The sequence below is a fragment of the Mesoplodon bidens genome, assembly GCF_964165515.1.
Source record: "Mesoplodon bidens genome assembly, chromosome: 4".
Classification (NCBI taxonomy): Eukaryota; Metazoa; Chordata; class Mammalia; order Artiodactyla; family Ziphiidae; genus Mesoplodon; species Mesoplodon bidens.
This window is the reverse complement of record NC_138160.1, coordinates 172,048,661-172,076,554: the sequence shown is the minus strand read 5'-3', so window position 1 is coordinate 172,076,554 and position 27,894 is coordinate 172,048,661. Positions and strand designations below refer to the sequence as shown.

At 38.9% G+C, this 27,894-nt stretch overlaps 1 protein-coding gene across 1 annotated transcript in view; it reads right to left on the bottom strand.

The window, feature by feature from the left end:
* Positions 1-27,296, bottom strand: part of RNF145 (ring finger protein 145) — a 63,972-nt gene extending 36,676 nt beyond the window's left edge. Inside the window, exons 1-3 of the mRNA XM_081233864.1 lie at positions 27,167-27,296; positions 20,668-20,871; positions 12,022-12,130 (exon numbers count right to left, since the gene is read on the bottom strand). Of these exons, the coding sequence (XP_081089990.1) occupies positions 12,022-12,130; positions 20,668-20,851 (293 nt within the window). The 5' untranslated portion in view covers positions 20,852-20,871; positions 27,167-27,296. The remainder of the gene's footprint in view (positions 1-12,021; positions 12,131-20,667; positions 20,872-27,166) is intronic.
* Between the last annotated feature and the right edge of the window lie 598 nt (positions 27,297-27,894).

The window sequence follows — 27,894 nt, the reverse complement described above, 5'->3', positions numbered from 1 at the left end:
TGTGCAGCCCGCCACTGCCAGGATCCCGTGATCCAGGGACAACTTCCCAGGGAGAACGCACATTCCAATTATAACTACCGGACCCCTCCCTCCTCCCAACCTGAGTGAGTCAGAACCCCCTAATCAGCGGCTCCTTTAACCCCGTCCTGTCTGAGCAAAGAACAGACGCCCTCCAGAGACCTACACACACAGGCAGGGCCAAATTCAAAGCTGAACCCCAGGAGCTATGCAAACAAAGAAGAGAAAGGGAAATCTCTCCCAGCAGCCTCAGGATCAGTGGATTAAATCTCCACAATCAACCTGAGGTACGCTGCATCTGTGGAATACCTGAATAGACAATGAATCTTCCCAAAATTGAGGCCATGCACTTTGGGAGCAACTGTAGACTTGGGGTTTGCTGTATGCGACAGACTAGTTTCTGATTTTTATGTTTATCTTAGCATAGTTTTTAGTGCTTGTTGTCACTGGTGGATTTCTTTATTGGTTTGGTTGCTCTTTTTTTAAAATTACTTTTTAAATTTTAATAATATTTACTTATTTTTTATTTTAATAACTTTATTTATTTTATTTATTTTTTCTCCCTTTTCTTCTGAGCCGTGTGGCTGACAGGATCTTGGTGCTCCAACCGTAACTCAAGCCTGAGCCTCTGAGGTGGGAAAGCCGAGCTCAGGACATTGGTCCACCAGGGACCTCCTGACCCCACATAATATCAACTGGTGAGAGCTCTCCCAGAGATCTCTGTCTCAACGCTAAGACCCAGCTCCACTCAATGACCAGCAAAGTCCAGTGCTGGACACCACAAGCCAAACAACTAGCAAGACAGGAACACAACCCAAACCATTAGCAAAGAGGCTGCCTAAAATCATAAGTTCACAGACACCCCAAAACACACCAGTGGATGTGGTCCTGCCCACCAGAAAGACAACATCCAGCCTCATCCACCAGAACACAGGCACTACTCCCATCCATCAGGAAGCCTACACAACCCACTGAACCAACCTTAGCCACTGGGGGCAGACACCAAAAACAACGGCAACTACGAACCTGCAGCCTGTGAAAAGGAGACCCCAAACACAGTAACTTAAGCAAAATGAGAAGACAGAGAAATATGCACCAGATGAAGGAGCAAGGTAAAAACCCACCAGACCAAACAAATGAAGAGGAAATAGGCAGTCTACCTGAAAAAGAATTCAGGTAATGATAGTAAAGATGATCCAAAATCTTGGAAATAGAATGGAGAAAATACAAGAAATGTTTAACAAGGACCTAGAAGAACTAAAGAGCAAACAAACAATGATGAACCACAAAATAATTGAAATTAAAAATCCTCTAGAAGGAATCAATAGCAGAATAACTGAGGCAGAAGAATGGATAAGTGACCAGGAAGATAAAATAGTGGAAATACCTACTGCAGAGCAGAGTAAAAAAAAGAATGAAAAGAATTGAGGACAGTCTCAGAGACCTCTAGGAAAACATTAAATGCATCAACATTCAAATTATAGGGGTCCCAGAAGAAGAAAAGAAAAAGAAAGGGACTGAGAGATTTGAAGAGATTTGAAGAGATTATAGTTGAAAACTTCCTTAATACAGGAAAGGAAACAGTCAAACTTAAGTCCAGGAAGCGCAGAGAGTCCCATACAGGATAAATCCAAGGAGAAACACGCCAAGACACATATTAATCAAACTATCAAAAATTAAATACAAAGAAAAAATATTAAAAGCAGCAAGGGAAAAGCAACAAATACCATACAAGGGAATCCCCATAAGGTTAAGAGCTGATCTTTCAGCACAAACTCTGCAAGCCAGAAAGGAGTGGCAGGACATATTTCAAGTGATGAAAGGGAAAAACCTACAACCAAGATTGCTCTCCCCAGCAAAGATCTGATACAGATTCAACAGAGAAATTAAAACCTTTACAGACAAGCAAAAGCTAAGAGACTTTAGCACCACCAAACCAGTTTTATAATAAATGCTAATGGAACTTCTCTAGGCAGGAAACAGAAAAGAAAAAGACCTACAATAACAAACCCAAAACAATTAAGAAAGTGCTAATAGGAACATATGTATCGATCATTACCTTAAATGTAAAGGGATTAAATTCTCCAACCAAAAGACACAGACTGGCTGAATGGATACAAAAACAAGATCCATACATATGCTCTCTCTCTACAAGAGACCCATTTCAGACTTAGGGACACATATAGACTGAAAAAATGGAAATCAAAAGAAAGCTAGAGTAGTAATTCTCATATCAGACAAAATAGCCTTTAAAATAAAGACGATTACAAGAGAAAAAGAAGGACACTACATAATGATCAAGGGATCAATCCAAGAAGAAGATATAACAATTGTAAATATTTATGCACCCAACATAGGAGCACCTGCATACGTATGGCAAATGCTAACAGCCATAAAAGGGGAAATTGACAGTAACACAATCATAGTAGGGGACTTTAGCACCCCACTTTCACCAATGGACAGATCATCCAAAATCAAAATAAATAAGGAAACACAAGTGTTAAATGACACATTAAACAAGATGGACTAAATTGATATTTATAGGACATTCCATCCAAAAACAACAGAATACACTTCTTCTCAAGTGGTCATGGAACATTCTCCAGGATAGATCACATCTTGGGTCACAAATCAAGCCTTGGTACATGTAAGAAAACTGAAATTATATCAGGTATCTTTTCCGACCACAGAGCTGTGAAACTAGATATCAATTACAGGAAAAAAATCTGTAAAAAATACAAACACATGGAGGCTAAACAATACACTACTAAATAACCAAGAGATCACTGAGGAAATCAAAAAATACCTAGAAACAAATGAAACTGAAAACACGATGACCCAACACCTATGGGATGCATCAAAAGCAGCACTAAGAGGGAAGTTTATAGCAATACAATCTTACCTCAAGAAACAAGAAAAATCTCAAATAAACAACCTAACATTACAGCTAAAGCAATTAGAGAAAGAAGAACAAAAAAAACCCAAAGTTAGCAGAAGTAAAGAAATCATAAAGACCAGAGCAGAAATAAATGAAAAAGAGATGAAGGAAACAATAGCAAAGATCAATAAAACTAAAGGCTGGTTCTTTGAGAAGATAAACAAAATTGATAAACCAGACTCATCAAGAAAAAAATGCAAAGACTCAAATCAACAGAATTAGAAATGAAAAAGAAGTAACAACTGACACTGCAGAAATACAAAGGATCATAAGAGATTACTACAAGCAACTATATGCCAATAAAATGGACAACCTGGAAGAAATGGACAAATTCTTAGAAAAGCACAACCTTCCGAGGCTGAACCAGGAAGAAATAGGAAATATAAACAGAACAATCACAAGCACTGAAACTGAGACTGTGATTAAAAAAATCTTCCAACAAACAAAAGCCCAAGACCAGATGGCTTCACATTCAAATTCTATCAAACATTTAGAGAAGAGCTAACACCTATCCTTCTCAAACTCTTCCAAAATATAGCAGAGGGAGGAACACTCCCAAACTCATTCTACAAGGCCACCATCACCCTAATACCAAAACCAGATAAACACGTCACAAAAAAAGAAAACTACAGGCCAATATCACTGATGAACATCGATGCCAAAATCCTCAACAAAATACTAGCAAACAGAACCCAATAGCACATTAAAAGGATCATACACCATGATCAAGTGGGGTTTACCCCAGGAATGCAAGGATTCTTCAATATACACAAAGCAATCAATGTGATACACCATATTAACAAATTGAAGGAGAAAAACTATATGATCATCCCAATAGATGCAGAAAAAGCTTTCGAAAAAATTCAACACCCATTTACAATAAAAACTCTCCAGAAAGTAGGCATAGAGGGAACTTACCTCAACGTAATAAAGCCCATATATGACAAGCCCACAGCCAACATCGTTCTCAAGGGTGAAAAACTGAAACCATTTCCACTAAGATCAGGAACAAGACAAGGTTGCCCACTCTCACCACTATTATTCAACATAATTTTCGAAGTTTTAGCCACAGCAATTGGAGAAAAAAAAATAAAAGGAATCCAAATCAGAAAAGAAGAAGTAAAACTGTCACTCTTTGCAGATGACATGATACTATGCATAAAGAACCCTAAAGATGCAACCAGAAAACTGTTAGAGCTAATCAATAAATTTGGTAAAGTAGCAGGATACAAAATTAATGCACAGAAATCTCTTGCATTCCTATACACTAATGATGGAAAATCTGAAAGAGAAATTAAGGAAACACTCCCATTTACCACTGCAACAAAAAGAATAAAATACCTACGAATAAACCTACCTAAGGAGACAAAAGACCTGTATGCAGAAAACTATAAGACACTGATGAAAGAAATTAAAGATGATACAAACAGGTGGAGAGATATACCATGTTCTTGGATTGGAAGAATCAACACTGTGAAAATGACTATACCACCCAAAGCAATCTACAGATTCAGTGCAATCCCTATCAAACTACCAATGGCATTTTTCACAGAACTAGAACAAAAAATCTTAAAATTTGTATGGAAACACAAAAGACCCCGAACAGCCAAAGCAATCTTGAGAAAGAAAAACAGAGCTGGAGGAATCTGGCTCCCTGACTTCAGACTATACTACAAAGCTACAGCAATCAAGACAGTACGGTACTGGCACAAAAACAGAAATATAGATCAACAGGATAGAAAGCCCAGAGATAAGCCCACACACATATGGTCACCTTATCTTTGATAAAGAAGGCAAGAATACACAATGGAGAAAAGACAGTCTCTTCAATAAGTGGTACTGGGAAAACTGGACACCTATATGTAAAAGAATGAAATTAGAAGACTCCCTAACACCATACACAAAAATAAATTCAAAATGGATGAAAGACCTAAATGTAACACCAGACACTATAAAACTCTTAGAGGAAAACATAGGCAGAACATTCTATGACATCAATCACAGCAAGATCCTTTTGACCCACCTCCTAGAGAAATGGAAATAAAAACAAAAATAAACAAATGGGACCTAATGAAACTTTAAAGCTTTTGCACAGCAAAGGAAATCATAAACAAGATGAAAAGGCAACCCTCAGAATCAGAGAAAATATTTGCAAACAAAGCAACTGACAAAGGGTTAATCTCCAAAATATACAAGCCGCTCATGCAGCTCAATATCGACAAAACAAACAACCCCATCCAAAAATGGGCAGAAGACCTAAACAGACATTTCTCCAAAGATATACAGATTGCCATCAAACACATGAAAGGATGCTCAACATCACTAATTATTAGAGAAATGCAAATCAAAACTACAATGAGGTATCACCTCATACCGGTAAGAATGGGCATCATCAAAAAATCTACAAACAATAAATGCTGGAGAGGCTGTGGAGAAACGGGAACCCTCTTGCACTGTTGGTGGGAATGTAAGTTGATACAGCCACTATGGAGAACAGTATGGAGGTTCCTTAAAAAACTAAAACGAGAACTACCATATGACCCAGCAATCCCACTACTGGGCATATATCCTGAGAAAACCATAATTCAAAAAGAATCATGTACCACAATGTTCACTGCAGCTCTATTTACAATAGCCAGGACATGGAAGCAACCTAAGTGTCCATCGACAGATGAATGGATAAAGATGTGGCACATACATACGTTGGAATATTACTCAGCCATAAAAAGAAACGAAATTGAGTTATTTGTAGTGAGGTGGATGGACCTAGAATCTGTCATACAGAATGAAGTCAGAAAGAGAAAAACAAATACCGTATGCTAACACATATATATGGAATTTCAGAAAGTGCTACCGATCAATCTAATGGCAGGGCAGGAATAAAGATGCAGATGTAGAGAACAGCCTTGAGGGCACTGGGTGGGGGAAGGGGAAGCTGGGATGACGTGAGAGAGTAGCAGTGACATACACACACTACCAAATGTAGAACAGATAGCTAGTGGGAAGCAGATGCATAGCACAGGGAGATCAGCTCGGTGCTTTGTGACCACCTAGAGGGGTGGGATTGGGAGGGTGAGAGGGAGAGCAAGAGGGAGGGGATATGGGGATACACGTATACGTACAGCTGACTCACTTTGTTATACAGCAGAAACTAACACAACATTGTAAAGCAATTATACTCCAATAAAGATGTTAAAAAACAAAAAGACAAGAATGAAGTGTTCCACACTGAGTCTTCCTTTCATGAAGGATTTCTCTGTAGCATGCAATGCTGTTTGACAGCATTTTACCGGCAGTAGAACTTCTTTCAAAATTAAAATCAATTCTCTCAAATCCTGTTGCTGCTTTATCAATTAAGTTTATGTAATATATAATATTCTAAATCCTTTGTTGTCATTTCAATACTCTTCACAGCATCTTCACCAGGAGTAGATTCTGTCTCAAGAAACCACTTTCTTTGCTCATTCATAGGAAGCAACTTATATGCTACAGTTTTTGTTGTTAAGATTCCAGCACTTCAGTCACATCTTTAGGCTCAACTTCTAATTCTAGTTCTCTTGCTATTTCTGCCACAGCTGTAGTGACTTCCTCCACTGAAGACTTAAACCCCTCAATGTCATCCATGAGGCTGGAATCATCCTCTCCCTTGAAGCTTTGAAGTCACTGACCTCTCTAGTTATAAAAGTTCTAGACTGCATCTTCTTCCTTATAAATATAACATTGCTTTGTCTACACTGAAAATCTGTTCTTAAGTGTAGCCACCTTAATAAACGATCTTAGCTAGATCTTCTGGATAACTTTTTGCAGCTTCTACATCAGTGCTTGCTGCCTAACCTTGTACTTTTATGTGACGAAGATGGTTTCTTTTCTTAAACCTCATGAACCAACCTCTGCTAGCCTCAAACTTTCCTTGGGCAGCTTCCTCACCTCTCTCAGCCTTCGTGGAATTGAAGAGAATAAGGGCCTTGCTCTGGGTTAGGCTTTGGTTTAAGGGAATGTTGTGGCTGGTTTGATCTTCTCTCCAGACCACTGAAACTTTCTCCGTATCAGCAATAAAGCTGTTTAGCTTTCTTACCATTCATGTGTTCACTGAAGTAGCACTTTAATTTCCCTCAAGAACCCTTCCTTTATATTCACAACTGGGCTAAGCGTTTGGCACAAGAGGCCTACCTTTCAGCCTATCTCAGCTTTCGACATGCCTTCCTCATTAAGTTTAATAATTTCTAGCTTTTGATTTAAAGTGAGACACGACGCTTCCTTTTACTTGAACACTTAAGAGACCACTGTAGGGTTATTAATTGGCCTAATTTCAATGTTATTGTGTCTCAGGGAATAGGGAGGACCAAGAAGAGGGAGAGAGATGGGAAATGGCCAGTCAGTGGAGCAGTCAGAACACAGAGCATTTTATTAAGTTTGCCATCTTATATGGGTGCAGTTTGTGGTGACCTAAAATAATTACAATAGTAACATCAAAGGTCACTGATCATAGATCACCGTAACAAATATAATAATGAAAAAGTTTGAAACACTGCAAGAATTACCAAAATGTGACAGAATCATGAAGTGAGCAAATGCTGTTAGAAAAATGGCACTGATGGACTTGCTTGATGCAGGGTTGCCACAAACCTTCAATTTGTAAAAAAAAACCTGCAGTATCTGCAAATCAAAGCGAACCCCAATAAAACAAGGTATGCCTGTACATGAATTAAAGCAAAGAGAGACCCAGCTTTTCAGGAGTTTATGAAATTTTCAATATAAGGAATTAATACTTGCAAATGTCTTTTTTTTACAGCCAACTTGTGAAGTATCAAATTAATTATTTAAATTATCCAAGTATTGATTTTCCTTCTCAGGACCATACTACACTCTACCTTGATATAATTAGACTGGAGTGAATGCTGGAAAATATTTGCAAATCATTTAACTGAGAAGGCACTTGTATCTAGAATATATAAAGAATTCCTACAACTCAATTTTTAAAAAAAGACAAATAACCCAATTAAATAATGGGCAAAGGATCTGAATAAACATTTCTCCAAGGAAAACTTACAAATGGTTAATAAACACATGAAAACATGCTCAACATCATTAGCCATCAGAGAAATGCAAATCAAAAGCTCAATGAAATATCACTCCACACTTACTATGATGGCTATACTGAAAAAGACAGATATCAACAAGTATTAGCAAGGATGTGGTGAAACTGCAACACTCATACACTACTGGTGGAAATGTAATAGTGCAGCCACTTTAGAAAATAGTCTGGTAGTTCCCCAAAAGTTTAAACATAGATCCTATATGATCCAGCAATTCCACTCCAAGGTATATGCACCCCCCACACACAAAATGGACACCTACACAAAACCCACAAATGTTCATAGTGTTATTCGTATCAGCCAAATAGCAGAAACAACTCAAATGTCCATCAATGGATGAATGGATAAACAAAATGTGTTATATTCATACAACAAAATATGATCTGGACAGAAAAATGAAGTACTGATACATGCTACAACATGGATGAACCTTGAAAACATGCTAAGTGAAAGAAGCTAGGCACAAAGGATCACATACTATACAATTCAATGTATATGAAATGTCCAGAATAAGCCAATCCATAAAGATAGAAAAAAGACTGACATGCATAGGGCTAGGGGAAAGGGATTGGTAGGAAATTGGAAGTGACTGCCGATGGATACAGGGTTCCTTTCTGGAGTGATAAAAATGTTCTAAAATTGATTGGGGTGATGATTTACACAGTTCTGTGAACACATTCAAAACCACTGAGCTGTACACTTTAAACAGGTATGTGAATTATATCTTAATAAAGCTGTTATTTTTTAAGAAGATACTTGTTTAGGAAGCTGCCACATGAAATATGAACCTTTATGCTTTTTAAACTAAAAAATTCAGCCTTAATAGTCTATAAATGAGACACCTTCAAGACAAAATTTATTAAACGTGAATTTTATTAATAATTCAAGGATTAACACATCTTTGCTAATCTTTTTGAGATAGTACCATGTAGTATAAATTAGACTAAAAAGAGAAATACTAAAATATGCCATAACTTGAAATTTGTTAGTTTAACATCAAAACTGACTCCATAAGATAGGCATTGTCTTACTTTACAGTTTCGAAGAATCAACTTGCCCGGGTAACATATTTACTAAGTAGGAAAACTACTTCATATCCTACTGATTCTAAAACTAATTTTCTTTCCACTAACCATGCTATTTCCCTAACAGGACTGAACTAGGAATCCGAAAACCTGGACTCAAGTTAGTCTGGGATCATGCCTTCCTAAATGTTGGCCAATTTCAGTTTTTTCATCTGTAAATCTCAAAGGATTATAAGAAGGATCAAAATGAAATAAAAAACAAGAAATGTTTTTGCACACTGTAAAATTTTATTACAATTCTTTTTACTGTTTAAAATAAATATAAATTTTCTGATAATGAAAACAAACTTTAAATATTGGAAAAAACATTCCTATAAACTAAAAGTAAAACGCTGAAATTGGCAAAGAAAAATGGTTAGAAAAAGGCTTTCTTTATCTCTGACACTGTTACGGTCCCCTTTATCCCTACATAACAGAATTTTGATCTCTCTAGAAAAGCCTGGATGATAATACTGCAGACAAAAATAGAGCTACAAGGTTTTAGCCATCACTACATCACTAAACTTCATGGAAACAAAAAAAACCGTAAGGGGAAAGTGCTGGTTCACTGTTCTTTCACCATGAATTATAATAACATAAAGATAACAATTTTAATAGCTCTACCTTCAACTTTCAGATTTCTTTGATTAATCATCAAAATCCTATCAACTCTAAAAAGCTAGCATTATATAGCTATACCACAGAATACCCTGCCATGAAAAAAAATCATTTTTTAAAGACTAACAACACAGGAAAATGCTCACAAAACATCGCTGCATAATAAAAGCAAGACATAAGAAAGTTAAAATTCACTGAGCACTTACGATGTGTCAGAAATTGTGCTAAGAGTTTTACATGCTTAATCTTAATGAATCTTTCTAATAGCCCCTAAAAATATTATCAGCATTTTACAGGTGAAGAAACTGAGATGTACCTTTCTGATAAGTGACACTAAGGTTATAGAGCAGTAAATGAGAAACATGGATTTGAACCTATCCAATCCCCATCCATTCTTCCAAAAGTATGTCATTCTTAGGTGCCCAAACACTCATTTTACACACTAAAATGAATAAATTAAGATAGGTTAGTGTCTCCAGCTTCAGCTGAGGTTCAGAAGTGTCTGGGTAAGGCCACAGGAACAGACTGTGTCAGGGTTTGGGGCTGGTGGTCCTGGAATGGGAAGGATATCCTGTTGTCTGAGTCAGTGCTGGCCCTTGGACTCCTAGTCTAGGCTCTATGGAGAAAGATGCTGTAGGAAAAGGCTCAAGTTGTTCCTGTGAAGGAGGCTAAGACACAGGGACATACTTGTGTGACACGAAATTAGAAAAGCCTAGAGTAAAGCAGCTTGATTTCAAACACTGTGACAGTTACAAACATGCAGCACTGCTCTTGCAGCTCCACATTTTGCAATTCTGACATCCAAGAGCATACCCTGGGCAAGGATAGCAGCAGAAGTTAAAGAGTAAGATGCCACCGTCCAGGTACCATTTTGAGCAGAGGAAATCCACCAGATAGGAACAGAGGAGAGGAATGTGAGAAGATTGAGTTTCTGGGAAATACTTGGGGGACTTCAGGAAATAACTAGATGAAATAAGGAAGATGGAGGTCCTGCTTCAGCAAGAGGGACCAAGAGTCAGTGACTGTTAGTAATTGTCCCTCTTTTGTACCCAATGAAGTGGTGAAAAGTGAAAGGTATTAAAAAACTGGAAGGAAATAACAGAATCTCAACAGGTCTATCTCAGGGTGGTATAATTTCAGGTGATTGCTACTGCCTTTAAATTTTAAATTTTCTATATTTCCCAAAAACGGCCTACAGTGAACAGTATAATTTTATAATCAGGGGGAAAAAGGTTTTTTAAAAGTCAACCATTCAGTTCTAGTAATACAAAAATGCTATTTCTAAGATTAAATTTCAAACCTACACCAAAATCTGTGTTTCAAACCTCTAGAAAATTATATCTTGTTATATATGCTAAGTAACTGCCACTCTTCTTAGAATTGGGAGTACATTTTGTTAGTTATACATTTCAATCAAAACTAAAGAAATATTGTACCCACAAAACTTATTCTACCCCATTACATTTACTGTTAACAATATTAACAATTTTAATATTGTTTCAAAGAAAGAAGCTCATATTCATTGGCAGACCAGAGTCTTAAAATTTAGGACCAGCAGACCAAGACAAACAGACAATACTTCTATTTTTTTATTTTATTTTATTTTTTTCGTTATGCGGGCCTCTCACTGTTGTGGCCTCTCCCATTGTGGAGCACAGGCTCCGGATGCGCAGGCTCAGTGGCCATGGCTCACGGGCCCAGCCGCTCTGCAGCATGTGGGATCTTCCCGGACCGGGGCACGAACCCGTGTCCCCTGCATCGGCAGGCGGACTCTCAACCACTGCGCCACCAGGGAAGCCCGACAAACAGACAGTACTTCTAAAGAGGCAGAAGTTCTGAGCTATACAATTAACCTCATGAAATAATTTATATCAATCATCCACTATATACATGGTTGCACCTTACGCTGATAACTCATGCATCATAAACCAACTTCCTAAAATGATGAAAGTAATGAAGTCCGTAATTGTTAAATAGTTCCTATAGCCTGTCTTTGGATATTCTTTTCTCAGGTAATAAAGAAAAGCTCATGGGTATCTTTGTAAACATACCCTTAAGGTCCATTTCATAGTAAGATTGTTTGTAAAAGCAGAAAAAAATTTTGAGACATAACCCCAGCTATTAATCCTGTAGGATAATATTCATTTAGAAAACAAGTATCAAAAAAAAAATGTTTTGGATACCTACCAAAGCCTCAGTTTCTTAACAGTGTTCATGAAAAGTATTTTACTGGTAAAGGAAAACTTTAAATTCAGTCATACATTTCAAAAATGGCTCACATTCTTACCTGGAGATTTGATGTCCAGCATAGAGGAGCAGGGCAGTCAAAACATATAGGTAAAGCTGAACCAGATGCTGCCTGGGCAAGGTTAGTAGCACAACACTTAAGATATAACCTGTAGTAGAAGTTAAGAGAGATATAAATAAAATTCGATTCTAATTTAGTCTTCCAGTTAATTACAATAATAAAAAGAGCTTGAAGTAAATTACTTCCCAATTAGGTTTCAACAACTTTGAGGTTTTTTACTTCACTACCAAAGCAAGTTTAGGACAGCAAAATCAGTATGGATTTTTCTATTAAAAATATAAAGCATTTTTCACTTCCTTTGTAGATTTTTCTACTTTATAATCACATATATCACCCAAAGGTACAAGAGGATTACTCCATCATCTACCTTTCCTTGTCTCCTTATTTCTTCTATGCCATTTCTCTCATTCTCTAGTCCGAGAAGAACTGAGTGTCTTACTGTCCCTCTCTATGACTGCACCTTCTGTGTGACTCAGATTTTATTTTTCCAACTCCGAAGGACCCTCTACCTCCTATATCTTCAATCATTCCCCTGACACCATCCTCACCTCTCTTTTCAAAGGATGTGCAGGGCTCTTCTCCCCAGTCTTAAAGAAAAACTTCTCTCCACACTGATTTCTCCTTTTCCTATTACCTATTTTTCTCATTCCACTGACAAATGTTATAAATTATCTGTACCAAAGCCTCTATTTTCTAACTATTATTCCCTCTTTACCCTTTACAACCTTAGATCCTCTACAAATCCCCTTTTCTTTTCTCTAAAGAAACTTGAAAGTCAACAATTACCTACTTGACAAATCTAAGACTCAAGTTTAATCCTTGTCCCAGCATCTGAAGCAATTACCCTCAAAACTTATTCTCTGGCCCTGTGACGTGGATTTCCTTTTACCCTCTAAATCCTCCTCTCTACTTTCTTTTCACCCTCTCAAGTGAACATAGAAAATTTAGTTCCTGAACAACTTCTATTCTCTAAATAAAGTACCTAGCTCAAAGAATCTGTTTTCTTATTTCAAATATACCATTCCAGATGACACAACAATAGTCCTGAGAACCCACTACATAAGCAAAAAACCTTAATCATTTCCTATTCTAAGTAGACATCTCGTAGCTCATGATGCCTGAGATCTACTCCATTTAAATGTTCTCATATACAATGAGTACAAACTGAGCTCCCATCCTCCTCGCTCAACAAGCTAGCTCACCTCACCCTCTTTCACTCTCCTAAATCCCATTCACTCTGATTCAAACCTGAGTCCCCTGTTATCACCCAGTCCCACTGAGTCTTCCTCAACAGATCTCTTACGTTACCACTCCTTTCCAGTCCCTATGCCCCATCTTAATCCGCTCTGTGATGTAATAATTTATTGATACTAATTGCTATTTTTCTTTGTCTCTTCCCAGCCTTATCCATCCTATGCTTTGTTACCAGGGTAATATTCCCAAAACTATCACTTTCATTTAGACAACTCTCTTGCTCTAAAACCTTCAAAAGTTTTGAACCTCTCAGTGTAACATTCTATGTCTTGCAAAAATCTGATCCTAGTTTATTTTCCTCTTATGAATGAGTCTTTATTAGGGCACAGATGTCCCTTCTTAGCACCTAATGACTCGCTCATGCTGAATCGATCATGCTTAAAGCTAAAGAAACAGGAGTGGTGCTGGAGACTACAGACTTCCCACACATCCTAACTTCAAGAACAACCCAGCAGAAGCCAGAGATACATATTTCTATTTGCTTTTCACTTCTTAAAATAATCTCCCCCAAATAATTGTGTTAATCCCTATCTCACAGGACCTTATAAGTATTTAAAAGGATGTTTATTATATTTAGCAAGCATTTTTACCGTTTGTGGCTGAAGGATTTTCTAATATGTCTATTGCATGAAACGTTTCCTTAAATTCTTGACTTTTAATGAACTATCATTTTCCTTTCCATATATTATCTTTCCCTTCTCCTGCACATCTCATAAAATGAGCTGCCAAATCCTCTAGATTGAACATACACATTTCATTCATTCTTTCAATTATTCAGTCATTCAACCAACATTATTATATGTAAAGTATGATCCATATGCATTCCTAGACATGGAAAATCCAAAGGAAAAAAAAAAAAGATTCAGTCTAGTGAAAAAACAAACAAGAACATAAGTATGATACATTACTGGTGCTCTATTAAAAATTAGAAGGGCTATGGTTAAGTGATTAAGTTTGACCTGGACCTCAACGAATGAATGGATCTTTACTAGGCTAAGAAAAGGGGGAAACATTCTAAGAAAAAAGAACACAGCAGGCCCAAAAGCCATGAAAGCATGAAGGATATTTTCAGGAGACAGTAAATTCTATAGGCTAGACTAGATGCTGGTGTAAACAGAAAGAGTATTGGGAGGGTACTGGGAGATGATGCTGATAGAACTGGTGGCTAAAGCCTCAGTATAAAGACTAAAAAATGATAATAAGGAGCTTAGCCTGGGCTAACGTTCTCAGATCCTTTTAGATATCATTTAGGTGAGGTAAGAAAACAGAACAAAAAACAACAAAAACGCTATGGCTCACCTATACCCCCATTTTCACATTCCAGTAAAAAAATAATTCTGTGATAATAAACTATATCACACAAGAAGATTTTTGAGAGGTTATGAATACTTATGCTGATATAAGAGCAGTAGGAATAAGTCATCCGAACTACAATAAACAGTTGATCCTTGAACAATGCCGGGGTTAGGAGCACCAACCCCTCCCCCTCCTCTTCAGTAGAAAACCTGAGTGTAACTTTACAGTTGGCCCACCATATCCACAGTTCCACATCCACGGATTCAACCAACTGTGGATCATGCAGTACTGTAGTACCTATCTACTGAAAAAATCCACATATAAGTGGACCTGCACAGTTCAAGGGTCAACTGTATACATAATCTAATTATTTGAAAAATACAAAACTACTGCTGATGCAAATATGCATCACTATTCCTGCTATAGGATTATCCAAACAGAACACAACAAACTAAATTGATAATGATGAAGCTAACCCAACAGTAATGCATAATTAAAAAGCAGTATTTAAAAACGATGACCTGCTTAAAATAACATTGATGAATCTTCCTAACAAAATATAGAAATTTCTGCTATTTAAAGGATTACTTTATCAGTGGGGGAGAAATGAGGACATGGAATAAAACAGTAGCTTTGGATATAGAGTTGGCAGGGTCAGCTATGAGATACATATTCAAATAGGTCTTAGTGGTGATCTACTGATGAGTGGTGGAGAACAAGGAAGTGAAGATGGTTCTGATGTTTTTAGCTTAGATAATTGAGAGGATGGCTTTGCTATTAAGACAGGAAATACACAAGAAGGAAGAGGTTTGAGTTGAAGTAAAGATGATGAGTTCAGTAATAAGTTGAGGTGTCTGTAGAATATTTAGGTGGAGATATCTAACGGTAGTTAGAAATTCATTTATTCAGCATCAGGCACTAGCTAAGAACTGGGAATACTGAGACAATAGACAACCCCAATCCTACCTTAAAGGAGTTAACAATCTAGCTAGGAAGATAGATGAGCATATGGACCCTTAGAATTCAGCACAATAAGTGCTATGGTGGAGGTATGAACTGGATACCATGGGATCAAAGAGGAGGAACACTACCCTAATAGACTAAGGTGGTCAAAAAAGCTGTGAAAAATGTAGATAGACATTTGTAGTCAAAACTATGTGAAATCACCCAAACAACAGAAGATGAAAATTAAACACAAATTCTGGAATATCAAGACTAAAGAAGTCCAAAGAGAAAAATACAGCAAAAGAGTCAGAAGGAATGGTCAATAAGTTAGAAGAATCCAGAAACATTTTAAAGAAAGAGAAAGTGGTCAACACCTTCACAAACATGGAAAGGTCTGCAGAATAGGGATATAAATGAAGTCTGAGTTTTACCTGTTAGGTCACTAATGATTTTAGTGACTGCAGTTACAACAAAACTATTCTCATATCCACTCTTTCCTCTGCTACTGCTACCATGCTAGCTCTGGCTCTCATTACCTCTTGCCTACAATCCTAATTGGTCTTCTTACCTCCAGTTTCTCCCCTCCTCAACCCATTACCCTATACAACACTGCCTAATCAATTTTAAGATGCAGCTCACCTGCTCTAAATTCCTTACTGACCCATCATTAGCTACCAAATTAAGTACAATACCTAACATCTGTATTCAGGGCTTTTCACAAATGGCCCCATTCTTCCTTTTCAATATTATTTCTATTCCCCTTTTTATATCTTATATGCTGCAAAACAGTTCTATAATTAACATTCCACCAATTACATTTGGACAGTCACTTTTCTTTGCTGTTCTCAGACAGAACCAACACTGGAAAGCTTCTAAGTTCAAAGGTACAATTATACTCCATAAGCACAAATATTAACACTGCCCACCTTGATTTTTAAGCTCTTAATAACAAACAATTAGAGGCTATAAAGGGGAAAAAAAACTCATAATAGTAACAAAAAAGATAAAATACCTAGGAACAAACTTAACAATAAGCCTAAGACCTATATAAAGAAAACTTTAAAACACTCCAGAAGGACTCAGAAGAAATCTGAACATAGCAAGTCTCTCTGTGTCAAGGAAGAGTTAGCATCCTTAAGTTCTCTCTTCATCCTAACTTAAAATTTTAATAGTTTGCAATCTCAGCAAAGAGGTCAACAGGGTTGTTTTTGGAACAAGATTAGATAATTCTGAAAACTATTAGATAATCCTTAGAAAACTAATAATAACAAAAAACTCAGAGAGGGAAATAAAGAAAAACGAAGAGGCTAATTCTATCAGACAGTAAAATATAATCTAAATCCTCAATAATAAGAAACTAAAAAAACAGAAAAAAAGTTTAGAAATGGAATAAAACACACTGTACAAGCAGATAAATTCTAAATGGAGCAAAAGACTTAAATGTAAAAAATGAAAAAACAAGAATAATGCAATAAAACATGACAATTCTTTATAAACTCAAAAACAGAAAAGGCTTTTTTTTATTGATTCAAAATCCTAAAGCTATAGAAAAAAATGATAAATTCAATCACATAAAACAAAGTCTGCATGTCAAAAAAATCTTAAGCAAAATCAAGAGAACTGAAATTGGAAAATATAATTCCAACTCATCACACAGGGTTTATTTCCCTAATGTATACCAAACTCCATAAATTGGTAAGAAAAGGCTAACAAACCCATAGAAAAGTGAGCAAGGGACATGTACTGACAACTCTCGGAGGAGGAAATACACGTTTTTTAAAACACGTGAATAAATTCAATCTCACTCATAAGAGAAAGACAAATTAATACTACATTAAAAAACAACCATTTTTCACTCACTGAGCAGCCAAATACTAAAGTTTGATAACTCTGTTTTGATAAGGATGTAGGATTTCAGGAACTCTCATCCACCATTTGTGGAGGTACAAAATAGTAAAATCCTATGGAGAGCAGTATCAATCAATAGTACAAATGTATATATACTCTTTAACCCGGCAGTTTCACTTCTAATAACTTATCCCAAGGCTGTATTTGCACTTGTTGAAATGATGGCTATACAAAATTATTTAGTACAACACTGAACGAAACAGCACAAGACAGAAGCTATCTAAAACGTCCTCCAATGAAGTAATTCGTTCAATAAATTACGGTACAGCCATACAAGGGTACTATGCCACTATGAAACAGAAGTGGAGGGCTGCGGGGAGAGTGAGGCCTCAACAGTTCATCAGAATCTTAAGACTTGGCAGAACAGAAAGTGTCAACGTAAAAAAACAGTAAACATCTAAAAACAGCAGCTATGGCTCTATGATACATCATTAAGTTAAAAATTTCAGAAGAGTAGTAGTATGCTATCATCTGTACTAAAAAGGGAAATATATACATTTGTACTTCTATATTATATTTACATTTATATATCAATATATCTTTATATTTACTTATATAGGCATAAAAATATCTGTAGAATTATACACAAGGAAATAAAAATAACTACTTGTTGGGACTCAAAGTGAGAACTTAGTGGATGAAGAACAGAGATAGGAGGAAGGCACTTTTCACTGTGTACCTTTTATGCTTTTTAAACTACCAATTTAAAAAATTTATTTAAGGGTGAAATTCTGTAAACTGGAACATTACATAAACACTACATAATACTGACACAGAGGTTACTCTAACCAAAAAACTGTTCAAGCTGAGAATATCTACTCATGTAATCACTGAGCTTACTCCACCATAGCATGTAATAAGTGTATTTAAGGAGGCTCAATTGGGGCTTCCCTGGTGGCGCAGTGGTTAAGAATCTGCCTGCCAATGCAGGGGACACGGGTTCGAGCCCTGGTCCAAGAAGACCCCACATGCCGTGGAGCAACTAAGCCCATGTGCCACAACTACTGAGCCTGTGCAACTAGAGCCCGTGCTCCACAACACGAGAAGCCACCGCAACGAGAAGCCCACGCATCGCAAGGAAGAGTAGCCCCTGCTCTCCGCAATTAGGGAAAGCTCACGTGCAGCAACAAAAAATAAATAAATAAATAAGAATAAAAGACGATTGAAAGCCTCCAAATTCTATCTGAATGAGGCTAAGCTTGTACAAGTATTGATGTCTTTCCTTAAGGAGGGCAGAAATTCCAATGATCTGTCCTTCGTTTTTATTTGCATAAAACTGTATTTTAAAATAAATAAATAAATAATAAATTCTTTTTTTTTTTTTAAAAAAAAAAGAAGGCTCAGTTGAGTTCCCAAAGTTATAAGCTGGTGAGTATGAACTGCAACTGTACTAGGACCCATACAATTTCTGCAATTAATGTTTCTGGTTATTAGGCAGCTGTTTTATAATAAATATTTCAATCTATTCAGAAATAATACATATGATAACCACATTTTTTTTTTTTTTTTTTTTTTTTTTTTTTTGCGGTATGCAGGCGTCTCACTGCTGCGGCCTCTCCCATTGCGGAGCACAGGCTCCGGACACGCAGGCCCAGCGGCCACGGCTCACAGGCCCAGCCACTCCATAGCACGCGGGATCCTCCTGTACCGGGGCATGAACCCGTGTCCCCTGCATCGGCAGGCGGACTCTCAACCACTGCGTCACCAGGGAAGTCCCGATAACCACATTTTTAAAACCACAGTACGAATTACTTTAGCTGATCAAGCTAAAACTCCAAGCCAAGTACCCAACTGTTCTTCTACTACAGACTGGAATTATTTTCCATAAATTGGCTAACATACAAGCCTTGAATAAAGGGCTGAGAATTAGTGTTTTGCAGCATAAAAGAACCTTCTCATTTCAGAGACTTTCCCAAGGTAGTGCCAACTAAGAGATGAGTTTATTGTACCCAGATGTTCTGCCTCTCGTGCACTGTCTTTTCTACTATACCATACTCCTTCCCACAATGGCTTACTTGGTAATCTCTTAGAGCTGTAAGGGGTTCTCAGGGCTAAGCTCTGAAACGCAGAAAGTTCTTTTATAGATAAAAATAAGTCTCATAGAGACAGGACAACCCTTAACAATTTTATAAAGATAACCTTCAAAAATTTTGAAAAGATATACTTGTTGACAGACAATTCTAATAATAAAAATATTAATAAAACTACTACAGTACATCATTCAAACCACATCTTGAATTATAAAACAGCCACGTTAAATGAAAATATATTGTTGCTATTATTACATGTAAAACAAAAACTAAGCTAAAAATTAAGAATCATGACTTTTATTCTAGATGGATTTTATCTGCTTCCTGCCTGTATCTCTTGACTTTAATTACTTTAACCTTTAACTCTAATTTCTTTCCACATTATTTCTACCACTAACTCCATATCATATCAATCATATTTCAAGGATTACTTTTTTAATATTATAATATCATTTTCCATATTTCATTTAACTGAAATGAATACTTTATCTTCAAATGATACTAATGTTTTAGAACAATAAAAATACTGCATTTTAAAAAGCTTACTTTCTGAATTACTACCAAATCCCAAAATAATGACAAATTAGAACAGGCCAAATGCCTGGAAAGGTCTTTCCTGTTATTTATTTTATTCATATTAAATCTAAAATGTTCTCTTCTATGTACAACAATTATATCTTATAAACCTAGAAGAGGGCTTCCCTGGTGGCGCAGTGGTTGAGAGTCCGCCTGCCGATGCAGGGGACACGGGTTCGTGCCCCGGTCTGGGAAGATCCCACACGCCATGGAGCGGCTGGGCCCGTGAGCCATGGCCGCTGAGCCTGCGCGTCTGGAGCCTGTGCTCCGCAGCGGGAGAGGCCACAACAGTGAGAGGCCCGTGTACCGAAAAAAAACAAAACAAAACAAAAAAAACCTAGAAGAAAACAGTTCATTGAAAAATACAATGTTCTCTTCTGCCTTCTAGTTTCATACAGTAAAACAAATCCAACACTGTCTGTTTTCCTCTACCCCTAATAATTCATGTGCAGTTGTAAGACAAAGAAGACTCTAAACAAGATTCATATTCATCGACTACATTACTGTCATCTCAACGTAAAAGGACGTCATTTTACCCAAATCTAAAAATATTCAAAGACATAAAATACATCAGAATGCTCACTAGAAGCTTAAGAAACATGCTGTAGACACTTACCTACATAATGCATATTAAGAGCCAAATACTTATACTGGAAAAGAGGATTGTTATTCAGGCTACTCCTCTGGATCTGCTGGAAGAAGGAGCTGACATCCCATCTGTATAGGACATCCAACAGCATGATGCTTGGCACCCGCAGGGCCACATTTAACACCGCCTCCAGTTTCTCCTTTGCAGCCATGTTTTTTTCTTGGAACAGACCTAAAATTCAGGAGATACAATATATAAAAATAAGTCACCTCAAATAGCTTTCAGATAGCCTCTTATCAATCTCATGGATTCTCACATATTACACAAAAACTATGTTACAATGTAAAAAAAAGCTCCTTAGACACATCTACTACTTCTAGATATTTAGGAAATAAGCTTTGTATTGTGTTTTCACATGGACTCTCTCAGGTCTACTCAACTTTAAGACTCTGCTGAAATGTTCAGACCTCAAAATGTGTTTATAAAGAGCTCCTGGGCTTTCCTGGTGGCACAGTCGTTAAGAATCCGCCTGCCAATGCAGGGGACATGGGTTTGAGCCCTGGTCCAGGAAGATCCCACATGCCACAGATCAACTAAGCCCGTGTGCCACAACTCCTGACCCTGCGCACCACAACTACTGAAGCCCGTGCTCCTAGAGCCCGTGCTCCATAACAAGAGAAGCCACCACAGTGAGAAGCCCGCGCGACACAACAAAGAGCAACCCCCGCTCGCCGCAACTAGAGAAAGACTGTGCACAGCAACGAAGACCCAATGCAGCCAAAAATAAATAAATAAATCCCATAAACTTCATGGCATGGTCCAAAAAAAAAAAGCTCCAAATTCCAAATTTAGGCATTTAACAAAACACCCTATAAGAATACTGTAACCTCTGTCCAATTACCTAGAAAAGAAAAATTCACTCCTATAAAAATCTTTGAGATTTATGCAGCTTTTAAAAAAGAGGGCAAATTTTAAATAGCTGTTACATGAAAAAGCCTAAATTACTCAATAAGAATTTCATGATTGCACATTTAGCACACAGCTTCTCATAGTCTATCCCTTTCCTTATTACTTAAAATCAAAACTGAAGTACTGAATTTATGTGTTATAGATACAGTTCAGAGAACTCATGATATGGGTAAAGATAACATTATTTGCAATATTGTTTCCCTGAATCATTAAAATTAAACTCTTAGTCTGAAATTCCCACAATCTGCCTTCAAAGTAGGAAAAAGCTCATTAAATTCTTCCCCTGACACACAAACATGCTGGCACAAACATGCAGTCAGGCATTGTGAGTCTGCAGCCTGTGTCTTTGCTTAGCTGTTGATTAGTAGTGGTGGAATGGGGAGAAGGAAGAAAAAGGAAGGAAATGAAGGATCTCCCAGACAATCTACTATTTAAAAGGACAATTTGGAGTAATACTGCTTTATATGATACAGCTGCAAATTAATCCAAGGAATTATAGACAAGAACAGAACAAACTAAAGTGGTAAAGGACAATTTTAGGAGTAATGATAATTCTAGATTGTTGGCTCTGACAATATTCTTTTAAAAACTTTGCTGAGAAAGCAAAACACACTTCTAGCTTTGGCAGTAATTTCAGACATTACAGGACAAATGAAAACATTGATTTCTGAAGAAAATTATAGTGACAGATTGCTATGCTATGGTTAAATATTTGTCAGTATTTCCATTTCACCCTCTAATTTTCAGAGCTTCCTAGCTCAGATAGCTAGGGGGAAAAAAACGCAGCTCAACTTAGCAAACGATTAACATAAGTTTTTCAATCACTTAAAAACTGATTTATTATATATTACTCCCACTACCCAAATGTTATGTATATCCTACCAATAATGCAGAATTAACATTTTTATAAATAAGAACTGTAATTCTGATTACTTTAAAAGAACAAGACTGCTTTAATAATTTTCCTACATAAGAAAAAGATAATATTGTGAGAGAATCACAACCAAATAGCTGTGTCCTAAGGAGAAAAAAGCACTGAGAAATAAAATCTCTAATCAACATTTATTACAAGTTATGCCATTTAGGAACCTAAATTTCTCAAAGCTCATGATAGTATTAAGAAAAAATAAATATTCTGGGAAGAAATACACCAAAATATTCACATTAACATCCTTTCAACAGTGGCCCTGGGGTGATTTTTATTCCCCTCTATCTTCTTCTGTTTGCCAAATGTTTCAGTATACCCATGTATTATTTGGTGGGGAGCAGCCAACTTGAAAAAATAAATTCTTGATAAAAAGTGTAGTGTAATGTGCCTAAGCTATCTAGATGACTTAAGGAAATACACAGAAAGTAACTACTTACTCTGGTGGTCAAATTGATAACTCAATGCACTCTTGGGAGTTCATTTCAAAGTACACAAATGATAGATTTTTCTCACAAACCACCAGTCACCAGTGTGACTGGACCTAGGTAAAAATATCACTGACAGGCTTTATTCTATAATGGAAAAGTATTTTTCCATATTCTACAATCCAATATAAATCACTACTGCTTTTGTAAGTAACAACAACAACAAAAAGAGACAATTACTGAGTTAATATTTGTGGTCCAGGACTTTGCTGGTGGCGCAGTGGTTAAGAATTCACCTGCCAATGCAGGGGACACAGGTTCGAGCCCTGGTCCGGGAAGATCCCACGTGCCACGGAGCAACTAAGCCTACGTGCCACAGCTACTGAGCCTGCGCTCTAGAGACCACAAGCCACAACTGCTGAAGCCCGCAGCCCTAGAGCCCATGCTCCGCAACAAGAGAAGCCACCGCAATGAGAAGCCTGTGCACCGCAACGAAGAGTAGACCCCACTCGCCGCAACTAGAGAACGCCGGCGCGCAGCAACGAAGAGCCAACGCAGCCATAAATACATACATACATACATAAATTTAAAATATTCGTGGTCCATATTTACTTCATCTGACAAGTTTTTAATGTTTTCGTTATTTTTAACTGTGCCCACTTTCACTATTTATTGTAGCTCTTACAGGGGTACAGAAAAAAATTTAAACCAATCTTGCATTAGAAATCAAAATATGAAATGCTAAGGAAAAAAATCTCCCAGTTCTTACAGAGGACCATATTTCTATTACAAAAGGCCATTATCAGAATGGTATACATTCCCTCTTAATTACCACTACTCCTGCCTCACAAACAGAAGAATAAAAAGAAAATCTTGGGTTCCTAAAGCTATTGATACAGAAGAACATCCAAGACAGATCCCTAAACTCTACTGCCTGCAGAGAACGAAATACCCCCTTTAATAACAAATATATTGCTTACTAAATGTTTCATTTATTTCTGTATATGAGTGATATTTCAGTACATCATTGGCAAACTGGCCATGTATAGGGAGGGACATGGAGGAAACAAATTTAACACATAGAAAACCAAATCTAAAATGTTACCCACAAGAGCTGTGGAAACAAATGAGGGGGAAAAAACCCCACATTTTGAACCTTTCTACAGCAGAAGTGCCACATGATAGGGTGGTGACCATCACAGATAAATACCATACACCACATTCCAGCACCACACACTAAACCAACACCTAAACAAAATGTTGAAATATACCTGACTTGCAGATACCTGAAATCACTCCCATGTGCCAAATGACTAACTTAAAAACATGAAATAAAAATGGAGCCTTCTCTACTGGGGTAAAGAGATTATTATACCACTAACATGTTTGGTTCAAGCCTAATTTATCTTTTTCTTAGATTTGTTAGTGCTAATGAGCATATTCTAAGTCAGAGGGAGCTCAAAATTCTCTTAAAACCAAAACAATATCAAATAAGCCTCGAAAATAAGCACAAGAGCTGAAGGCAAAGAAAATTCAAAGGCCTGACACTCTCTAGAGCCAAATATATAAGATACTTCCTGCCTTGTTCAGTTACGTACATTTTGCTTTCTGTGCATGATTTTTTTTTAACATCTTTATTGGAATATAAGTGCTCCACAATGGTGCACCAGTTTCTGCTTTATATCAAAGTGAATCAGCTATACGTATACACATATCCCCATATCTCCTCCCTCTTTAGTCTCTGTCCCACCCTCCCTATCCCACCCCTCTAGGAGGTCACAAATGTGCATGATTTTTAAATTTCCTCCTTGAAATGTGAAAAGAACTGGGAAAGTAACACTCCACCACACCATCTCAGAAAGTAATGAAAACTAAATGCGACTCATAGATGCTTTACACAGTAAAACAGCTTAAAAAAAAATCATCCTTTCTTTCCAATAACGGCAAAAAAAAAGGCTCAACAAAAGCTAACCAAAAAGAGGACCTAACGATTTCATTAAATGACATTCCCAGGCTTGGAAGCAGCAAATTGCTACTTACAAACACAAGAATGTCCTGTACAAGTATAACATTGCACAGTTCATCCTTCACATTTGTGGCGAGGACACACAGGGGGCCTCATTCTACACTTTCCTGAAAACACTACATTTTGGGTTTGAATATGAAGAAATCAAACAAATCATCAACAATATGAAAAACCTAAGTTTTTAAAGTCATAGCTCTTCTCGTCTGCTGAAGAATTATGTTAAATGAGAAAAAGAAATGAAAATGTTATCTTACCCAAAAAATGAACAGAATTCACATCTCCTGGACAAAACAAAGAATGCCATATAATCCAATTTAAAATTATTCAGTACAGTATTAGATAATTTAATGCCGAAAGTTTTTACACCTTTTCCCCTCAGCACAGAAGAAAAACTATCATTCATCATCAATCCCCTTTCTTTGTCCAATCCAATTTGAAAAACAAAACAAAATTCTACCATCAGCTAAAGCCAATCTTCAGAAAGACAGATTTTCTGGCTGTCCATATCCCTGAAAATGTCAGAGGGCAGAGCAAAAACCTACAATCATAAGTAAACTCAGCCAAAAACTTAGATGCCAGGGAGAAGAACGCACTTCTTACATAAGCATTTGCACACGTTTTAAATATAGCTGGTCCTCCCCACTCCCACTCATTGCTGGCTAACTTTGTATGTACCTGATTTCCACATAAACTACTAGCAGTTATGTGGTTTCTGGTCATCTCCAAATCGACAAAGATAGGGAGTCCACTCTGAATACAAGGGCCATCCTTCAACTTAAGCAGCCAGACAGAGGAAATAAAAACTGCTATCTCTGTCATCGGGCGCTCAGCCTGGGTCATGACTGCAGCACCGACAGCTCATCCTTTGGGCAGGATTCAAGATTCACCAGAACTGCACAGTCCGTATTTTAAAAAATAAAAAGACACACAGTCCCTCTCCTTTCCTTTCAAACTAGTTTCCTGTTTACTGCAGACTGCGATGCAAAGCCATCCATTAATCTTTGATGCCTTCTCACTGCAAAGCCCCCTTCCTCTCTCCCCGCACCTCCTCCCCCGCCCCCCACGCCTGCTGATCTCAGTTGCGTTTGAACTATAGTAACCCCAACCCAGCTCGCTGCAAAGCAGGCGCTGCCGCGGGGCTAAGGGATTACGTCCACAAAAACTCTGCCAGGAGAGAGGCCCGTGCCAGGGAGCTCCCCTCCTGTCTGGCCAAGGGTGCTGGCTCCGCCGCGCCACGCACCAAAAAGATTCTGAAGAAAGACACGGGCGAAGTTCTTCATCCCTGAACAGAAAGGGGACCCACTGATGAAGGAGGGCAAGGGTCTCGGGGTCCTTGGTTGGTCGAAGCATAAGTGGAGGGGGATGCAGAAAGGATGGCAAACGAGAGAGGAAGCGATGGGGACAAAAAGGGATGAGGACCCCTTTTACTGTAAAAAAAGGACTGACACAGATGAGATGCAGAGCAAATGGGTCCCCACTTGAAGAATGCCTTGGCAGGCCTTTCCGCACCCCCAAACAACCTCAAACCGAATAAAAGGGGAGAAGCTGAGTTTGGGGCTGCGTAAACCGAAGAAGACTAGGATGAAATAAAAGAGGGAGTGAAGCTTGTGAGCAAAGTGGGCAAAAACGAAAAAGAAGGAAAGTTGGGAGTGGGAACTGGAAGAAAGGAGCTAGAAAGGAGCAGCAAGAAAAGGGGCAGCCCAGGAAGGGGCTTAGAAAAGACCCCGAAATGGAGTACTGGGGAGGCGATGGGGGAGCGCTCAGAGTGAGGGCATCTTAGGAATGCCGGGGGAGATGAGAGAGAGCTTCAGGAGGGTGGAGGGTGGAAACGCGGCGGACAAGGCCCGGGAGCCGGGAAAGGGGGCTCTAAGCTGGGCCCCGGGAGGGGAGGGCAGAGTCGGAGACAGCCGAAGGGGGGGCCAGGAGGACCGCGGGAGGGACTGGCGGTTGGGAGGGAGAGAGGGGCGCTGCGGGTGAAAAGGGGATGTGGACGCTGCCGAAGCTTGGGAGAAGAGGAGGGAGGCGAACGGGGGAAGGGGCGAAGGGGGAGAAGAGGACTGAGCGGGCGACTGGATGGGGGAAGGGAGGAGGGAAGGGGGAGGGGGGTAAGAGAGGATGTGGCATGCGGACCGGGCACCGGGATAGGAATGGGCCGGCCGGGGCGGACGGCTCGGTCACCTCAGGCTGCGGCCTCCTTCCCCGCGGGGCAGCGCCGCCGGCGGACAGACGGACTCCGCAACTCCCCGGCTCTCTCGCCTGCCCTCCCCTTCTCCTCGGGCGGCGGCGGCGGCGGGGGCCGGGACGGCGCGGCTCACAGCGGCGGCTCCTCCGCGCCGGGCCTTGGATGCAGCGTCTTGGGAGGCGGCGGCGGCAGCGGCGGCGGCAGCGGCCCGACCCGTGCGGTCACCATCGTACGCGGCGGCAGGCGCTCGCGGGCCGAACTCTTCAGCAGCCGGCGGCGGCCATGGCCTCTTTCGTTCACTGCTCCAGCCCCCGGCGCTCTGCGGCGGCGGTGGCCGGGCTCTCGCGCTCTGCGCCTGCGCACGGCGCTGCCAGCGCGGCGCGCCCCTCCCCCGCACGGGGGCGCGCGCACACGCGGTCACTCGCGGTCTCTCTGGCCGGGTGGTTCCCGCGCCGCCTCCGGTAAGTGGGCGGGAGACACAAGCCTCCCGCAGCCCACACTGCCGCCGCAATGGAGACGCGTAACACGACGACATCCGCACGCGCACTGTGACACGCGCCATTCTGACACGTGCTCTTTCACACTCCCCAAACACCAGGAGCCACACGCGCTCACACCCATACTTACCTGCCAGGACCACGTGGGAGAGTTAGTTAGAAGGGCTGATCCTCACCCGATGCAGCCGCAGTAGCAATGATGCCAGAATTTTTTTTAACTCCCTTAC